The 18,321-nt window shown below is 50.6% G+C and overlaps 8 protein-coding genes across 8 annotated transcripts; 5 read left to right on the top strand and 3 right to left on the bottom strand.

Annotated features, from left to right (window-relative positions):
- Positions 1-8: 8 nt before the first annotated feature.
- SCP_0404880 (P-loop containing nucleoside triphosphate hydrolase protein) lies at positions 9-1,007 on the top strand (the record flags this gene model as incomplete). The annotated part of the gene is made up of 4 exons (XM_027757220.1): positions 9-132; positions 180-277; positions 326-540; positions 593-1,007. 4 exons carry the CDS (start codon positions 9-11, stop codon positions 1,005-1,007), a joined length of 852 nt encoding a protein of 283 aa, XP_027613021.1.
- Positions 1,008-1,964: 957 nt separating this feature from the next.
- On the top strand, positions 1,965-2,842 carry SCP_0404870 (Small COPII coat GTPase SAR1; the record flags this gene model as incomplete). Its single annotated transcript, XM_027757219.1, has 7 exons — positions 1,965-2,007; positions 2,057-2,115; positions 2,165-2,225; positions 2,275-2,340; positions 2,392-2,624; positions 2,676-2,777; positions 2,837-2,842. The coding sequence occupies 7 exons, from the start codon at positions 1,965-1,967 to the stop codon at positions 2,840-2,842; spliced, it is 570 nt and encodes a 189-aa protein (XP_027613020.1).
- A 305-nt stretch (positions 2,843-3,147) lies between these two features.
- Positions 3,148-4,661, top strand: SCP_0404860 (GPI mannosyltransferase 1; the record flags this gene model as incomplete). Its single annotated transcript, XM_027757218.1, has 4 exons — positions 3,148-3,386; positions 3,449-4,006; positions 4,057-4,363; positions 4,419-4,661. The coding sequence occupies 4 exons, from the start codon at positions 3,148-3,150 to the stop codon at positions 4,659-4,661; spliced, it is 1,347 nt and encodes a 448-aa protein (XP_027613019.1).
- Positions 4,662-4,769: 108 nt separating this feature from the next.
- On the bottom strand, positions 4,770-5,386 carry SCP_0404850 (Actin-depolymerizing factor gmf1; the record flags this gene model as incomplete). The annotated part of the gene is made up of 4 exons (XM_027757217.1): positions 4,770-4,856; positions 4,909-5,072; positions 5,127-5,295; positions 5,384-5,386. The coding sequence occupies 4 exons, from the start codon at positions 5,384-5,386 to the stop codon at positions 4,770-4,772; spliced, it is 423 nt and encodes a 140-aa protein (XP_027613018.1).
- Positions 5,387-7,886: 2,500 nt separating this feature from the next.
- SCP_0404840 (hypothetical protein) lies at positions 7,887-10,424 on the top strand (the record flags this gene model as incomplete). The annotated part of the gene is made up of 9 exons (XM_027757216.1): positions 7,887-8,215; positions 8,283-8,616; positions 8,676-8,835; positions 8,899-8,962; positions 9,018-9,423; positions 9,476-9,535; positions 9,592-9,655; positions 9,708-10,080; positions 10,142-10,424. 9 exons carry the CDS (start codon positions 7,887-7,889, stop codon positions 10,422-10,424), a joined length of 2,073 nt encoding a protein of 690 aa, XP_027613017.1.
- A 253-nt stretch (positions 10,425-10,677) lies between these two features.
- SCP_0404830 (hypothetical protein) lies at positions 10,678-12,208 on the bottom strand (the record flags this gene model as incomplete). The annotated part of the gene is made up of 5 exons (XM_027757215.1): positions 10,678-10,971; positions 11,029-11,161; positions 11,222-11,617; positions 11,678-11,960; positions 12,022-12,208. The coding sequence occupies 5 exons, from the start codon at positions 12,206-12,208 to the stop codon at positions 10,678-10,680; spliced, it is 1,293 nt and encodes a 430-aa protein (XP_027613016.1).
- Positions 12,209-13,500: 1,292 nt separating this feature from the next.
- On the bottom strand, positions 13,501-14,489 carry SCP_0404820 (54S ribosomal protein L9, mitochondrial; the record flags this gene model as incomplete). Its single annotated transcript, XM_027757214.1, has 5 exons — positions 13,501-13,848; positions 13,904-14,015; positions 14,068-14,128; positions 14,185-14,386; positions 14,445-14,489. The coding sequence occupies 5 exons, from the start codon at positions 14,487-14,489 to the stop codon at positions 13,501-13,503; spliced, it is 768 nt and encodes a 255-aa protein (XP_027613015.1).
- A 335-nt stretch (positions 14,490-14,824) lies between these two features.
- On the top strand, positions 14,825-18,079 carry SCP_0404810 (predicted protein; the record flags this gene model as incomplete). The annotated part of the gene is made up of 10 exons (XM_027757213.1): positions 14,825-15,026; positions 15,072-15,178; positions 15,229-15,439; positions 15,494-15,625; positions 15,685-15,928; positions 15,979-16,111; positions 16,167-16,383; positions 16,433-16,840; positions 16,889-17,012; positions 17,065-18,079. The coding sequence occupies 10 exons, from the start codon at positions 14,825-14,827 to the stop codon at positions 18,077-18,079; spliced, it is 2,793 nt and encodes a 930-aa protein (XP_027613014.1).
- Between the last annotated feature and the right edge of the window lie 242 nt (positions 18,080-18,321).

The following is an 18,321-nucleotide window of genomic DNA, read 5'->3' as shown; positions in this document are numbered from 1 at the left end:
TGCAAAACATGGATGATTCTACTCCTCATGAATTTGTGTCTGTCGCACCTGAAGTCTTGTCTCCTGCCTCCGTATTTACCGCTCAAACTGTCACAGTCGCGTCGCTATGCCTTGCTTTGTTTCTTCTAGCTGGTTAGTGACGCTGCCCTGTCCCCGGTCTGGTTCTAATTATTACCTAGTATTTATCGTCTCTACGAAGAGGAAGGCAGGATCTAAGGGCGACTCTTTGCTTCTAGTTGGCTCTTCTGATGCAGGGAAGACCGCCATCTTGTCCACTGTATGTTCGTTGCACTCAACATTTTCTATCTGACACAATTGTCCACAGTTAGTCTACAAGCAGACTCTGCATACACATACATCCATGCAGACCAATTCTGCTGTAACGACCTTACCAGTTTCTCACAAAGCGTTGCGAGTTATTGATGTCCCGGGTCACCCTCGACTCCGGGATCAATTCCAAGAATATCTTCCTGAAGCGAAGGCGGTTGCGTTTGTCGTCGATGCAAGCACCATCTCTCGAACAGGTCCTGCAGTGGCGGAGTTCGTCTTAAGTATCCTCGAGTTATCCGAACAATGCTTGACACACTTATAGGCACCTCCATCAAGTTTTACGTGCACTCACATCTCTTCCACCTTCTCAGACCCCGCCTGCCCTCCTTATCGTTGCACACAAGTGCGACCTTCTCAAAGCCACTCATCAAACGAGCCCGGAGCAGCTTGCTATTAACCGCGTCCGCACTGTTCTCGAGCGAGAGCTGGAGAAACGTAGGGCTTCGCACGCTAGCGGTGTCGGCGTAGAGAGTCTCGGGGCGGATGACACGGAATCTGAGATGGGCGGACTGGAGTGCAGCGAGTCGGGAGAATTCAGATTCGCCGAATGGGAAGGCGGGGAAGTCGCATTTGTGGGCACTGCTGTGCCTGTGAGTAAAGTCGCATCTGCGACCGACGAGAAGATCGCAGAAGATGAGCATATGTTACAGCTGAGACAGTGGCTGGAAGAGTTGTGAATTCATCGTGTACACAGAACGTACTACATGGTCCGCTTTCACTGATCTGCTCAATTGTCGGCTTGCCAGTCTTTGAAGATGAGTGGTCCGTGCGCGCATTGCACAACATGGACAAACAAAAGCCGCTTATAAGCACGGCGGGCTGCATTGTGTTTCCCTTCATGCAGCCTCTTAGACAGTGCCTATCCCTTTCAGCTTAATTCACATAGGATACGGCGATTCGGTATTGCAGAGAGCATTCTTTGTAGGGGAAGCACAAGAGCTTTCGCACCCCCTCTGCGGAGGTCAATGGTGTTGTGAGTGTCAGAGCTTCCACACATTTTTGTCACGTACAAGTGTCTTTGTTCTACGATGTTATAATTGGCTCTACGAACCTTGCATACGCTAAGATCGATCATATACATTTCGATTTGTGCTGTCCTCGACATATGGGGCGCTCAGCAGGGACACGAACCTTCAAACCTGCGAGAAAACAAATTGCGGCACAGACTAGTAGCAATGATCTTGCTGTCCAGTAATCACTTCTTCCACGAGCTTGACAATGACATGCATGAGATGACGCTCGAAGACTTGGCAAGGTCACTGCATGATGCACTGGTAAGTGCATCGTTTTAAGCGAACATCAGTCCCCATGGTGGCACTGTGGACGTGACTTGACTTGAGATGTCCTTGGGAAAGCTCTGTCCTTAGCTGTCCTGAATTATTCGGTGTGTTCTGGTGAAGACGCGAGGATGCTGAGCTGTTGGCTGTTCGATTTATACGTATGGCAACAGTTATACGAGCATCCGAGACGAGTAGGCCCGTATCGACGTCGAGAATGTAAGGTCCAGAAGGTTGGAGAGCTCGAGGTCGGGAGACGTGTCGGTCACGGGCCGTCACACAACAATGTCACATCTCATAAGCGCGTCTGGTCCCGTTTGCTTGACGTACATCTAGCGCTGCGCTCTCACCCCAGCCATGTTCATTCTAAACTGGTTCTGGGACATCCTCGCCCAGCTTGGTGAGCCTCTGCAGGTTCCAACCCTTGAAATGACATTAACATCACACAGGTCTGTTGCACAAGAATGCCAAAATCCTCTTCCTTGGTCTCGATAATGCGGGAAAGACGGTGAACTCATCCTGCCCGCTGTTTGATGTCTCGTTAATATGTCTTTCAGACTCTCCTTCACATGCTCAAGAATGACCGGCTAGCGACTCTGCAGCCAACCCTTCACCCTAGTGCGTATTGTGCACACCCCACAAGTGTTACCTTAACACGACCTCTTAGCATCTGAGGAGCTTGCCATTGGCAATGTGAAGTTCACAACATACGATTTGGGTGGTCACCAGCAGGGTGCGTAGCTTTTACCACTCGGCTCGTTATTCTCAACTCAGCCTATGCCAGCTCGCCGTCTCTGGCGTGACTATTTTCCTGAGGTTGATGGCATTGTGTTCCTCGTTGATAGCGCCGACTTCGAACGATTCGCAGAGTCTAAGGCGGAACTAGACTCCCTCCTGTCCATCGAAGAGCTGTCCAAAGTTCCCTTCCTAATTCTCGGAAACAAGATTGACGCCCCTGGTGCTGTAAGCGAGGAGGAGCTCCGACACCATCTGGGCCTATATCAGACCACTGGCAAGGTGTGTACGCTGTACTTTCGGTTTGGTGTGATCTCATATCTCAGGGTCTAGGGTAAAGTCCCTCTGAACGACATCCGTCCCATTGAGATCTTCATGTGTTCAGTCGTGCAAAGGCAGGGTTACGGCGAGGGTTTCCGTTGGTTCTCGCAATATGTAAGTCAATGTCGAACGTCTCCTTCATCGGTGCTTATACGCGTCCGTATACGTCTCAGATCTGAGCAAGCCCTCCGTCCCTCCGAGGCTCTGCTCTCGAGAGTACTGCAATTGCCGGACAATATTTGACTGGACTAGAGCTACTACCCTGCCTGTTGCTGCGTACTTCCCGTGTTGTGAATTATGTTGTCGTTGGTTTCTCTCCTTTTCCAAGAGTATATATTAGCTCGATGTACGCCTGAGCTGTGTGCATCTAATGACATCTTGTCAGCATATAAGCTGAGAACCACCCTTGGTCGTACGCGAGAGATGTATGCACGTCGAACGATCTGAAACTTCTGACACGGTCACGCTCACAAAAGCAACGAGCATGACGTCGCGCTCACAGAGAACTCTTCGATTTACTCCTTCATTCGCGTCTGTTCTGATTGTGTCCAGTCTCTTGCGAATAGCGCTGATCCTGTACAGCGAATGGCACGACGCTCAATCCGTCGTCAAATACACCGATGTCGACTACCGTGTCTTCAGCGACGCTGCCCGCTTCGTGCTCCATCCATCTTCTGACAATCGGGCGCAAGGTCCCTTGGGGGCGTGGCTGAACCTCGGCGAGTACGTAATTTTCGATGGGATACCTGTGTAATGCTTCAGCTGTACTGAATGTTACGGCGTAGTCCATACGCTAGAGCGACTTACCGCTACACGCCGCTGCTTGCTCTATTGGTCACGCCAAACGAATGGCTGCACCCCTCCTTCGGGAAATACATCTTCGCAGGATGTGACCTTTTAGCCGGTGCTCTGATTTACGAGATCTTAGTGTCTGTGATACTTCCGTCGGTGTCGAAAGCGGAAAACAAGGATGACAAGTCTCTGAAGCCACAAACCGCTCAGGCAATCCTCCTCACATGTGTTCACCTCTTCAACCCCCTCGTCTTTACCATCTCGACACGAGGCTCGTCTGAAGCGGTGCTTTCACTCTTTGTGCTTCTCACCCTGTACTGTGCCTTGAAGGAAAGATGGAACTCAGCCGCAGTCCTTCTGGGGATTAGCACCCACTGGAAGATCTACCCGTTCATCTACGGAGTTGCTTGCCTTGGCGTCATTGGGAGCGAGAGTGGAGTAGGGAGGGGCTGGAAGGGTTACCTCAAGACCCTCGTCAACTGGCGGACGGTAAAATTTGGGCTGTTGAGTGCGGCGACCTTCTTGGCTTTGGGTGCAGTAATGTATATGATGTGAGTGCGCAGTGAATCGCCTCTCTCTCTGTTATTGACCTTCGGGTTAGATGGGGATACCCCTTCTTGTACGAGTCATACCTCTATCATCTATACCGATTGGACCACCGGCACAATTTCTCCCCCTACTTCTACCTCATGTACCTCACATACCCATCACCATCCTCAGCGTCCAGCCTCATGAGGATGCCACTCTGGAGGAAGCTCCTTGGATCTCCTCTCACGAGCTTTATTCCTCAGATGATCCTATCTTTGGGAACCGGCCTGACGTTTGGACGTCGGAAGGATGATTTGGCGTTCGCCTGGTTTGTTCAGACCGTTGCCTTTGTAGTGTTCAACAAAGTTTGCACCTCTCAGGTTGGTGTCCCAGCAGATCTTGGGACGTGTTCTGATATTTTATCTTTTTCGGCAGTACTTTTTGTGGTATATTATCTTCTTACCAGTGCTCATTCCCCGTCTATCTATCTCAACCCGACGCGTGGCGCTTTACCTCTTCGTATGGGTTGCCACTCAGGCGCTGTGGTTGAGTGAGGCTTACAAACTTGAGTTCTTGGGGAAGAACGTTTTCTTCGGATTGTGGGTGCGAAGTCTGATTTACGTCGCTGGAAACTGTGGCGTCCTTGCGGGTATCATGGATGGGTACACGAGGCGATAAAGTAAGACCATACTTGTTACAACCCTTGAATTTCCACCAATATAACATGATCGTACACGGAGCAGCGCACACGGGTATAAGACTGCTGCACTCTACAGAACAGCGGTATCATCCATGCAGCAAGTTCGAGTCTATAATTTCCTTCGTGAAACCTTCCGCGCCATCTCGGACTTCTATCACCTTGCTGACATCCGCCTATGCTGTTGTGTTAGAGTTGACACAGGCTCTGTGGTATGATCATGCGCACCGTAGTTTGGAAGTCCAAGAATGCACTGGCGTGTAACGTGAGCAGACTCATCTCGCTCGACGTAGGAGCCCAGTTGACGAGGACAAGCGGAAACGATTTCCGGCCGTCCGAATGGTTCAGCTCATACGAAAGCAGAACATAACGTGGAGCGTTCTCCGGAAGCTCTGATTACGGGCTGTAGCGATCCACTCTCCCGGAGACTCCGAGAGGTAACGCACCTTCCCCAAGATCCTCGATGCCTATATCGTCGAACTGCTCTACCTCCTCCATAATCAGCTTTTTCTTGTTGATCTTCACGACGAGAGCCGCATGTCCCGCATTGCGGCGAGCAAACCGGAATTTCCGGAGGGAGGCCTTCAGCTCTTGCGGGATGTCAACGGTGTGAGACTGTGCGAACCGACACAAGAGATCAGGTTTTGACGACACGGAAACAGATAGATATCTAAATCTTCGTCATAGAACATGAACTACTGACCATGTCAGACGGTAGATCCTAGTGGTGTTGAGTGCGATTGAGAGATTACAGACGCGAACGCGACCCCGGGCCTCAGGCTGGTCGCAGGCTGAGAGAACGAGATCTAATCTACATCGGGAGATCTGATTAGATTCATCCTTCCGTTTTTCCCGGGGTTGTTCTTCAATGCCAATGACCACGACTCACACCGTTGCAGACTTTTTACTCCAGACACATTGTATATCACTGGAATTCGTCCATGACTTTTTCCCTCTTTTCCATATCTCAGGACGTCGTCGAATGCCCACCCTGCACAATGTAAGGCGCCATTTTCGACTGCGGAGTTCCTGGAAGTCGGTCAGCGTGGTGGTCCTACTTACTACACGCCCAACCCTGTTTGGGCTGATCAACCCACCTGGAGCGCCAGCACGATCTGGGCTGATGGAAAGCCTGGCCGGCGGCTTATCCCGCACCTGAGGATGGCCTGATTGGCATTCAGCTTATGGGGACATCCTGTCGCCTCTTACGAAAAGCGACGCGAGCCAGGTCTCCGTCACCTCTCGGAATCGGGAGGTGATCTATGGATCATCGGGGTATGCTCCTCACTTTAGATAGAAAAATTATGTTGTGCACTTGTTTCAAATAAGTAGACATTGGCAGCTATGGTCTCAAAAAAAGCTGAGCTGATTTATTTGACGGGCCACCCAAGGGAAGGTTTGACTTCAGGCTTCCTTTGACTGCGTCCACAGCCGAGCATGCCGTGCTCGCCTGGAGCGAGAACCGAGCGGAGTTGGAAAGTCATAAATATATCTTCTCGAAGGCGCCAGCTCACGTTCTGACCACCTCTTCCTTTGAGCCCACAACCTCTCGAACTCAAGTGTGTCGACTTCTCACCCTAAGACAGTGGCGATGGAGTTAGTAAGTACATCATTCATTTGCTCGATGCTTTGATGAACACAAAGGTGGCAGTGGCGGAGGCGGTGGAGATCGTGCTGCTGGAGGTGATGTGGGAGTTTTCAGCTTTGGGGCCAGCACTGCGGTCCTCTTTCGGGTCACAGCGGCACCACACTGACTTGGCCTTCGACAAACAGAAATTTTCAGCGCGCGGTTTGCACTCTGCACAAGGTTGTGAAAGGTATGCCCCGCCGTCACAGCCGGCATGAGTGGTTACTTACGCCCCATCGTCCTGGCAGGATTCTTGTTGACATTTGCACGACGCGCATGGACGGTTGCCAGAGTATTTTATTGTTACATAGTTAGACATGTATTGTGTAGTCGAGGCAACAAATATATTTTGGTGCAAATTATTTTTCTGAAATCCCCGTCGGGCTCAAGCCGGGCAAATTCGGCAAGCACAAAACCAGTCGACCCGAACAGACGGCCCGCTTGGCGCCTAACAGTTGTTCGGCTGCACGAAATTCAAGATCCGTAAGCTGGCTGGCGTGGCGCTGAACGGTCAGCTCAGCTAGACCCCTTCGATCATCTGCCCATCAGAGGTGGGTCTCGAGAGGGTCCCGGGATATGCGTATTCACTCTCTGGCTAAGGTCATCCGAACATTTCCGGAGCATCCTCCGGCACCACCCATCATCTTATCGGTTTTAGCTGATTACCAGCCCTCCAAGGGATGGCCGTGTACCTATGGTGCGGATGGATCACGCAGTTGGGCAGTCTCTGTTCTTGAGAAGGGTCTTTCGCTTCTTCCTGTTCCGTTGAGAACTGCTGGTGCGACACGCACGATACGCACTTTTTTCCATTTGTATCGTAAGACCGCAGACCGCTCACCTCTGTGTATTCTCGAGATGTGAGATCCCAGCCTGTTCACCGTCTTGCATCAGTACGTTGTCAGTCTTACTGTTCCACCGTAGCATGAACTGATGAGCGCTGACTGTCGGGGGTCGCAAACCTCGCCGTACTCAGGCTGAAACGGGGTGACCGACGTGCGCAGCATTGATGATCTCACGCCGTGGACAACTGATTCGTAGGTGACCGACCACAAGCCGACGCCTTCAGGTGCCCACGATGTACTTAGCACCTGGGAATTGCCTTGAAGGAGAATAATGAACACTATTCACGTATTCGAATGTCTTACTGGTAAATTCAATTACTTAACATGATAATCAACCTTCCTTAGGACTCCGAGTCAGGAGCTGGGTGGTGGATGAGAAATCATAGGAGGATCATAATATTCGGCGCCTTATAAGCTCTGCTGCGGCCGGTCAAGCTAGCATGTTGATGATACATATTGAAACTCTCACAGTAGAGTGTATTTGCAGCTGGGCGCTAAAATGTCCTGGGCCAATCAGAGGCAACGTTGGCCAAAATTTTCCTTTCTTGGAGCTTACATAGCGGAAGATATACAAACTCTAGTGCCTATCTCTTCGCCGAGGCGATTGCGACGGAAGTGACGATGTCCGCGTGTAATGCATACATATACAAGTTCGGTCCTCTCATGAGGCTGCGGCTCCAGAGCTTCCTTAGCTCCCCCACCTTCTGCCCCTCTCAGTAGATAGTCTAGAGGAAGCCATGTCGCGCTCGAAGGACAACTCGAGGTTGCGTGTACCAGGGGCCTCGAAGTCGTCTTCGCGCCCTGGTTCACGGCTTCGCACATCTCGAAATCCCTCTCTCTCGTCGCTCTCGTATATCCCGTTTGGTCCCGAGGAGTTAATCAATCCTGACGCCCCTGTTAGTGAGGAGGTAGCAGAGCTGCTGCAAGAGTTTGTGCATCCCCACAGGCATGAATCTGAACAGACACTGGTTCAGGAGGCTGCCGATGAGGTATGTGCGGACGACGAAATCGATACTGCGAAGCAACCGTTGGACTTGCCTTGGTGGAAGAGACCTTCGCCATGGTGGTGAGTCGTTTGACAACCGCCGGTACAAGCTACATAATTCTAGGTTAATTCGTTCTTTTTTCTTTAGGTTTCTTGTTCTGATCATCATCAGTTCTGTTGCGGCTGGTGCGACAATGGCCCCACGCGTCTCTGTATATACACGTCTCGCTTGCGATACCTATAAGCCGGAGTACTCAAGAGTTGGTCGGAATCCTGATAACCTCACCCTGCTATCTCCCCATGCAAACAATATGTCCTCTGTCGTTCCATCAGGCGGTATGGCATCTACACCCCCCTCAGACAGAGACTGGGCACTCTGCGCGTCCGATCCAGTGGTCCAGGCTGCAGTTGCCAAGCTATCCCTTGTTATAGCAGCTTCCACAGGCATCCTGGGGTGTATAACGACCACAATGTGGGCTTCGGTACGCCCAGCCAACTATCATGGTACTATTTAATACCCCGTCCTGAGCTTTCTCTGCAGCTGTCTGATCGATATGGGCGTGTCAGAATTGCGGGAATCTCTACAATCGGTATCCTTGTGACAGAGCTGGGCTTTCTACTTGTGTACAATTTCCCGAATTCTGTTCCGGGAGGAATCTGGTTCCTCGTCCTTGGTCCCATAATTGACGGGCTTCTTGGCGGTGAATATTCGTATTCTGGTACTCTGTTCGAAGCCGTGCCAGATTCTCACATTAATCCTTCAGGTATTGGCGCAGTATCATCCGCAATCCATGCCTATCTCACCGATTGCACTGAACCCAGTTCACGGTAGAGTTCCTCCATTCTTTACTCTCGTGTACTGGAGCCAATGAGTTTGATGTAGCTCTCGCATTTTCTCCCTTTTCATGGGACTCTTGTTCGCTGGCATAAGTATCGGCCCTACCCTCGGCAGTTTGACTATCAATCTCACGGGCAACATCATCTCCGTCTTCTACATTTCATTCTGCACTTATCTGATTCTATGTCTATTTCTCTGGGTTGTCATCCCCGAGTCTTTGACAAAGGCTCAAAGAGCAGAAGCTCGTCGCCTTCATGCGGAGGACAGTGCGCGGCTCGCCATCGCAAGATCCAAGGGCGGTCTTCTTACTTGGCTGGGAAGACCGTTTGATTTCCTGAGGCCTCTGGCCCTTTTCTATCCCATGGTCATCGATGATAGTGCCTCGAAGAAAAGAAGAGATTGGAGCCTTTTGCTCCTAGTCGCAGGATGTGGATGTACTGGCTCTCTCATAGTAAGCCCTGACACATAAAACTTATTTGGTGGTGTTTTATTTTGGCGCATAGGGCGGTCTCACTTACAAAATGCAATACATGTCTTCTGTATTCGGATGGACAGCGGCAGAGGTAAGGTGTTCCTCGGCTATTAGTCGTTATTTACGCTTAATATCCACTTGATACAGATTGGTTACTGGAGTAGCAGTGTGGGTGCTTCACGAGCAATCCACCTGACTCTGGTGCTTCCCCGTAGGTGTTTACGTCGTTCATGTTTGGTTAAAAGCTTACACCAATGCCGCAGTCCTCACTAAATTATTCCAACCCAAGCCTTCAGCGATAATGCTACCTATCGAACCCTTGGAGCCTCTTCGTCCAGAGACAGCTTCATCAGAGTCACTTGCACCACAGGAGACGGCGCCTCCGCCTCACCAGCCACATTCGCCTCATTTTGATTTGGTCATCGCACGCTGCTCTCTTCTCCTCGAAATTAGCTCATATATTCTGATGGCGTTCACGAGGACTGGTGGCTTGTTCACCTTTTTCGGCATCATGTCCTCCCTTGGTGCAGGTTATGGCCCCGCGATAAGCAGCGTCGCTTCAACACTGTACGCTACGCGAGGGGGAAAAGAGATGGGGAAGTTGTTCGGTGCTATGAGTGTGATACAAACACTAAGGTGCGTTTTTCCCCCATGTTATGGGTTTGTCAGAAGTAACGGGAACTCCGACTATTATCAGCTCTCAAGTATTGGGCCCTACCATTTTTGCATTCACATATATGGCGACTGTCGCCATCTTTCCGCCGGCAATATTCTTCGTGTCTGCGGGGGTGCTCTCCGTGGCGTTCATCCTGTTCCTTTTTATCCGTCTACCCAAAATGCCCCAGGAGGCTTCCGACGTGGACGTAGAAGACCCGCTTGCTAACCATCCTACTCTTCGTCGCGAGGAGACTCTCACTGACGTAGAAGAAGTGCTAATTGTGGTCGACGACGAAGACAGAGGCAAGAAGGTGACGCCATAAATTCCCATCCCTCGATGTATCCATGTGTGTTCCGGTAATGTACGATCTTCACTAGCCCTAACTATCACTCTATCCCTGCGCTTGCCTGTACTTCATCTCGCTTATTCTTTTTGTGCATGACCTTGTACGTTTTGTTGTGCACCTTCGTAGAGCCTGTATACTATATTTCCTGGTGAAACCTCGCTAGATGTGTGACAGATACTACGAATAAATATGATGACGACCTCCTCAAAGCTGTATGCAATGACGGACGTCAACTCTGTTCCGCGGACTGTCCTCTCGAATTCCACCAGCTCGAGTTCCACCAGCCCCAGATGCCTAGGCCCAGAACGAAGTTGCAGATACCAACGATGGTGGAACCTGCACCAAGAAGCACGATGGCCCACCATACATATCCCAACACACGGTCGAGCAACCGGCCGGTATATCTCTTGATAGCGGCCAGCGGGTCGGGTGCAGGATGGTAGTCAGGAGCTAACTGGAGCACGGGGAGTGTCGGAGCCGTTGGCTCGGAAGGCGGTAAGAGGAGAAGAGCTACAACTGGTTTCTGAAGGGTCATGATACGTGAGACTAGGCACTCGAAAACAGCATGATGGAAACATACGTGGTCGGATCTCGTGTATGAGGGTATCGTAGTATAGAGAAGGTTTGCGATGCTAGACTCTGCTGATGCATCGGGGGTATCTGCGAACGTAGTATACATAATCCTATCCGTCCAAGCGGGTATTCTTTTCGGACTGCGACATCGTAGGTAAGTCAGAATGAGGTGTGATAATCAGGATATATGGAGGACGCACTCGAAGTTATCAACCTCTCCCAGTTTGTACTTGTAGCTACAGTTGAATCTCCAGAATTCGCCTTCTCGGAGGCCCATGAAGATGCTGCCTTTAATGTCGCGCTCCACGAGCAGCTCATCGCATTCTCTCAAGCTCCGACGGCCTTCTTCATCTGTCAATGTTTCGACAAGGCTGGAGCGTTGGGATGGATCTGCGAGTCCGCGGGAGGCGGGTATCGCAAGCCTGAAGTTCAGGTCGCCAAAGAAGAATAAATGTGAGGTAGAATAGATAGTTGTCGGCGATCTTGACTCCGAGAAAGGCAGTGCCGGGAAGATAAGGGTGCGAACAACATGGTGAAAATCGTGAATGCGTCGCTGCAGCTCATGTGAATGCGCAGTAAGATGTGCGCACACAAAACTGGTGGAATAATGTGAATTGAACAACAACATTACAAGGCAGGGCACGTAGCCAACGCACGTATAGACCTCTCCGATCCCACCGTCCTCTCCTGGTACTCTGAACCTCACGCCTACGGCGCCCTTGTTGCCCATGTAGGCCGGCCCGCACCCCGTCCACTGCGTCTGTACATCGCACACTGTACGCGCCACGCTGTCGTCGCGGCCGTAGACAAGTAGAGCAACGCCTACGTTAACCACCTTGGCTATCAACGAGTACCGCTCCTTGCTCGGAGAATGTGCTTCTATCTGAGAGAGGATCTGAGTGTTCCTGTTGTTGATGACCGCATTTGAAAGACCAGCAACTGGGGACAACAGGATCCCTTCTAGTATCTGCTCTAGAAGTGACAGCGGAGATGCACTCACACCCAAGATGCAACGGTAGAAGCTCTTGGAAGCCTACTGCGATGATGTCCGGTGCTTTGCGCTCTCGTACGCGGGAGACATCCAGCGTCGGACAGAGCCAGTCGACTAAATCTTGGGATACACCTTCATCGCCTTGTAAATTCGTGTTGTACGAAGCTATCTCGACTAGAAGACGTTTGCCAGGCATTGCCGTATATTGGTTGCGTCCGCAGACCAAGGATGACAGTCAAGGACACGCAGGCAACTCCACGCCTCTTCCAGGTGCAAGGTTTATCTTGAGAGACCTCCTATTCCGGAGAACTCTTGGCTGTGATGATTGTACGCAAAGTTCGTCACAAGTATACTTACATCGTTGATCAAGACAAGTACGTGTAGCGCTCCAGGCTCCTAAAACCATCCGTCGTTACAGCGTTCTCGCTCCTTTATCCTAGCACGCATGTTTCAGGAGATCATGTGATATATGTTTTATGAGACTTACCCTTTTTATCGAAAATTACCGGATTAGGACGAGCACTAAGAGGAGGAGAACGCTGTAAGACGGCTGGCCAAACTCGTCATCCGGATTGTTCCGAGCTTATGCAAGCCTACGTTTCTCGCAGGAACTTTGAGGTAAACCCTACCGTAGGTCTTATTTTGTGGGGCACGAGCAGCCCCAAACTGGTTGCTTGTCGCGCGCCGCAGCGCGCCCGCTGCCTCACAACATCGCGCGGGCATGGGAAAGAGACTCGCAAAGGCCGGAGCTAATGTCAGATGGGTGTTTCCTCATTCTGCAAGCATCAGTAGGTACTAAGCTGCACCTTCAACTTCACCTCCCTCAGGCAGTCAACTACCAAAATTGTTGCACTGGCAGACTGACAGTGATGCATGATTGGGGCCTCCTCATTTAACTGGAGTAAATTTGAGCACCTAAGAGTAAATATTCTTCCATTCTCTGATATCTTTGCATGATGTTGTGAGGCAGTGGGTGCGCTGCGGCGCGCGACAAGCAACCAGTTTGGGGCTGCTCGTGCCCCACAAAATAAGACCTACGGTAGGGTTTACCTCAAAGTTCCTGCGAGAAACGTAGGCTTGCATAAGCTCGGAACAATCCGGATGACGAGTTTGGCCAGCCGTCTTACAGCGTTCTCCTCCTCTTAGTGCTCGTCCTAATCCGGTAATTTTCGATAAAAAGGGTAAGTCTCATAAAACATATATCACATGATCTCCTAAAACATGCGTGCTAGGATAAAGGAGCGAGAACGCTGTAACGACGGATGGTTTTAGGAGCCTGGTAGCGCTCACACTATGCACCGCTCTTGCATGTCGACGGCGCTGCACGAGCAATCTTTGATCAGACCACTTACAGGAGAAATATAGCGGGAAAACTGATTCGAGCGTGCGAGAAATTCCGATGAACGTTTGACTATCGTCACACCGGGCTGTGTTTCCATACGAGAAATTAGATTCACGATGAACGCTTGGCGGAAACAAAAAAATGGTTTATGTTCTAGGAAGGAAAGGACTCCTACGATGCGTCGGAGCAGCAATGACGGGAGGCAGTACCCTTGCCATCTCTTGTGTCCCTGCTGGGAACGGCAAGTCGTTCACTCCTTTGGGGAGCACCTTGTCAGTTATAGCCTTCATATAGTTGACGTGCGCATCGCGGGTCATCTTCTTCTTCGCATCTCGTATCATGACATGTGCGTTGTCAAATCCTGGTACGCAACCACGTACGAAAATGAGGTCCAGAGTGCTGTCGACACGCACGACGGCGAGATTCTGAGTCGTTGTACGTTCACCTCCAAGTCGACCGGCCATCTTCTTCCCTGGCCATACACGACCAGGGTCCTGAGAGTAGTGCTGTGAGTGGCTGTATCAAAATACGAGAAAGAGCGAACGGAACTTGATGTGCGCCAATAGCTCCGGCTGAACGGTGTGATATAGACACACCATGACTTGCCCGGAGACCCTTGAAGTTCCACCTCTTCATCGTTCCTTGGAACCCCTTACCAATACTAGCGAAAGAAGTTCAGCGTAATAGCCGATTCACAGGGATACGAGACGAACGAGTTTGCAATGACATCGACATACTGCCCTGGAACAAAATGTATCGCAGAAAGAGTTGTACCTGTGGGAATCCGTAGGAATTAGCCGTAAACGATAAGCCATATCTCGGACACGTACCGACAGGTACATGTGCGTCAGGAGTCACTGAAAATTCCTTCACAACTCGTTTAGGATGAACTCCAGCTTTCCTGTAGTGACCAAGCATCTGCGCAGTAGCAGTCTTCGCTGGTCTATCTGTCGCAGCGACTTGAACCGCGTGATATTCCGAGTGGTCCTTACGCGCCGTCTTGATGTTCGCGGTGACTTGGCAGTTCTCCAACTATGACACGGCAATGCATTGAGCATACCCTTCGCAAGCACATAATAACAAAAAATACCTGAAGGACCGTCACCGGATATCTTGCACCGTGGTCATCCCACATTGCGGTCATACCCCGTTTCCGAGCAATCAAGCCAGTGCGTATGGACTGAGGTGTCCATTTTGGTGCTGCCGGAGCATCCGAAGTGGTTGCCGCAGCATTGGCCACAAACGTGGAGTGAAGCCATCTGCACTGAAGAGAATGAGGACGTTGGCCCACAGCCCACAGCCTGAGCATAGTACTTTGCAGAAATGATGGCTTGAGTGCCACTTGCCGAAATTTAGAGACGCGGATCGGACTTCTGACACCACTTTCAGCTCACGTGCACACGACGCGTCCGTAAAGGACTCCAGACACGTTCCTCCCCAAATTATGCGAAGTCACCTTCCTCCAAGGCTATGTCCTCAGAAAGTGTCGTAGATCGTTGGCCATCTGATGAAACGAAGACGAGCGTAACTATTGTCCGTCAGAAGGGAAAGAAGACAGTAAAGGAGAGTCCATGGAGATACCCTTCCGTTGAGCCTGGATCTTTAACGTCGGCAACCTTGCGGCGCTATGCGGATCGCCTTCACTGGTCATTTCTATGTGAGAAAAATTCCGGTGAGCCTACTGATCAAGTATCTGGTTTACTCTGACTTTGCTTAGGGCGCAGGCTCTTCTCAAAGCAGGACCCGATCGAAGTTTTCCCCCAGACGCAGCAGCACCTCTCGAATGTATCAGACCTATCTGTCGCTCAACGAGCAGAACAAGGAGTATGCTATCAATTATTGTGAAGAGGAAGCATGTTAATTAGCTGTTTTAGGCACATTTTTTGCGGACATATTACCCAGATGTTGACATTCCCTCTGAACTTATCAGAGACGAGATAGCTGCAGATGCCGGAGCTTTTCACGAACTGCGTAAATTTGACCCTCTTGCGGGAAGTATGCTAGAAGTGTTTTCTCTCTACACTGGGAATCGCGAAGAGGGTACATATTTAGCGTTCCCCATGGGTGAGTCATACTGCGATTTAAGTAAGTCCAGTTAGCATCTTGCGTCGAGTTGTTTGCTCAGCACAGACTCTGCAGACGTATCTCCGCTTATATTTACTCAGAGAGATCATATTTCGCTGAGAAGCTCTGCGAAGCCTATAAAGTCCTTTCAAACTCCCATACAGCAAATCTTGTCCCCTGCACCGTCAACCGAGGGCGAAAGATCCGGTACGTATTAGCTGTCAGCAATGAAGTTTGCATAGTAGCGTTGAAGGCTGATGTTATAGAGACTGTTCTGGGTGTCAGAACCTATGCTGCAACAAGTTTACTCCAGGTGAAGCCCATGGGGGACAGCCGATCGGCTGCTGTACAGATGCACGAGCTAGCGGTAGTCGCTAGATCGGATGTTGGCGACAAGTTACTTATGGACATGACACTTCCAACTACGTCCACCAGACACGGTTCACTACTACTTGTCAACCAGGAGGGCACCGTCTATCAATGCAGTGTTCCGCGGGGTCAAAAATTCATGTTAGTCTCATTGGATGAATATTTTGTTTTGACTCATGAAAATATGCTAGCGAACGATTATATACTCAACCGACGTCGTCTCAAGCTGATCCTCAGGAACAATACTGGAGAATAGGAACTTGGAAGGATAATTATAGTTGTTTGCTCATGGGTAGGAAATATGCTGAACACCTGGATCTCAGGGTAAGTACAGCGGCTGTGTCCATATTGAACCACAATGCATTAACAGCTTCAACAGGCGCACGATAGCTCCTCTGTACTTTATCATGCCTCAAATGCAGAAGACTTCCTTATTTCCATCGAAGGTCGATCAGAAGACCATGTGGTACGCCTTGTAACAAGTGATGAAGTCGTCTGGATAGATGAGCGGCGTCCCGGCACGCCATTGCTTGGGATGAAGCACGGGAGAGGTTCTGACAGAACGCTCACTACATATACCCGACTGCTAATGCAATGTGAACATCTCTCCACCTCACAAGGACAAGATTGCTGACATTGGCGTAGCTCCTCTGACCTTCCTTACCTCACGTTGTAATGGATTAGTGACGGTCTACGATGTCTCGGGCACAGACCACAATCTGGTATATGTGAACGTTCCACCATACTGCCTGCCTCCAGTCCGCACTCCCGATGGCCGCTATCTCGGACATGCCTTCGTTCAGCATCCAGCGGACACCAATGACGGAGACATCAGCGTCATGCAGCTCAGTGAAAGTGGTAGTATTAGTCTCCTCAACCTCGAATTATCTCCCACCGGTGAAGCCGGCGACGTCACTCGTATTGACAACCAGAGGGTAGAGTGGCCTGTAGATGTCCTGAATTTGGAAGCACAGGTGAAGACTTCACGACCCAACAATGGCCCCTTGGGAGCGCAAACTTTCAGCAAAGTCGACCTTCGACCTGCTTACAAAAGTAAAGTCCATCTGTGCCGCATGTTTCTCCTCTAACTTAGCTGCTCAGGGATTTTCCATTTCAGCGAGGCAGATTTGCCAGCAGGGGATGGTGAAGCCGTGTATCAAATTTTAGACAAGATGCCCTCCTTCTTGCAAGATTCTGATGTGCCCGTTGAACACATCCTGACTACGTAATCTCCGTCTTCTTTTCTGTGGTGGTTCTCTCACTAATTACAAAAAAAGATATGACATTTCGTTACGTTCGGGTGCCCATCCACTTCAGGCCACCAGAAGTGACATCTTGACAGAAAGTGCTATGAACTCTGTTCGTGGTTACCGTGCATTGGTGCAAGATCGCATTCCGGTCAAACAGCTCGCCAAGTCTTCACGTTGGCATATGAACATCGCACCGTTTTTGCATCATTTCATTCCCGACATGGAAGAGCACCTGGAAAAGACAGTCGATCGTCTCAAGCAGTATAATCTTGATTCTGACACAGATCGGCCTGCCGTATCCTATCGAAGAGAGTCTGAATCTCGGGAGCAGCTCTTGCTTGACTTGTCCCTGTCGTCAAACGTATTCGCCCCCCATCCCTTTATGCGAGCGGGTGAGCCGAAGGATGGAATAGATCCCAACTTGGACAACGTTCTGGAAACGATGTCCCGTGCTACGGAGGCCATGTCACTTCAAGATGCAGAGCCACCTCCAGTAACATTTGGATTCCTGCGCCCTGTCGACAAGCGATCTGTCGAATATTATACCAGGGGGAAGACAGAACGGACTCCGGCAGAATCGTCTCGGGATCTTCCGTTGTCACTCGGTGTGCGGCTGCTGCTGAAGGATTGGGATATCGGCGCAGATCCTGACACATTCAGCTACCATGATCTCTACGAGATCTCCAATGGTGTTCCCAAGGTGCAGCAGCGCCGAACGAGATATAAGCCGGAGGTCGCTCAACCTCTCATGGAAGATTTGGGTATACAGTCCCAGCGGCCGCCTCCAGTCCTTGCATCCTCTGCAATGGCACCTTTCGCCATCGCCACAAGTCACCAATCCCTTGTTACGCGGAAACCACTCACTGGTGCCCGCTCACAAGAAGTCATACTCGGTGGCAGTCAACCCGAGGAGGGTGGCTGGAATGCACCTCCCTCGTCTCAGAACTTCATGACGAGCACTCAGGTGCTTCCCGGTCCTCACGGTGGACGACCGCTTCCAGCGAAGAAAAAACTCGCCAAGAAGCGGATAGGCGGATTTTGACCGGAATATTTACCGATGACCCCTCGAGTGCGGTTGTACACTGTAGGACACGAAGGTAAGGGTTACCCCTTGACTTGCAACGCCAGTAACAGATTGTGAACAGGACATCTGGACAAGGAGCAGCTGTTTGTCTTTAGCGTGGCGCGCTGGAGATGATCCTGATGAGCGTCAAGGGTTAACGGATTGACGAATGTCATGCATATGCATGGTGCGCGTTTCTAGCGCAAGAGGCATCGCGAAAT

This window comes from Sparassis crispa (assembly GCF_003851025.1).
Source record: "Sparassis crispa DNA, contig_000003F, whole genome shotgun sequence".
NCBI lineage: Eukaryota > Fungi > Basidiomycota > Agaricomycetes > Polyporales > Sparassidaceae > Sparassis > Sparassis crispa.
This window is presented reverse-complemented; position numbering and strand designations above follow the sequence as displayed.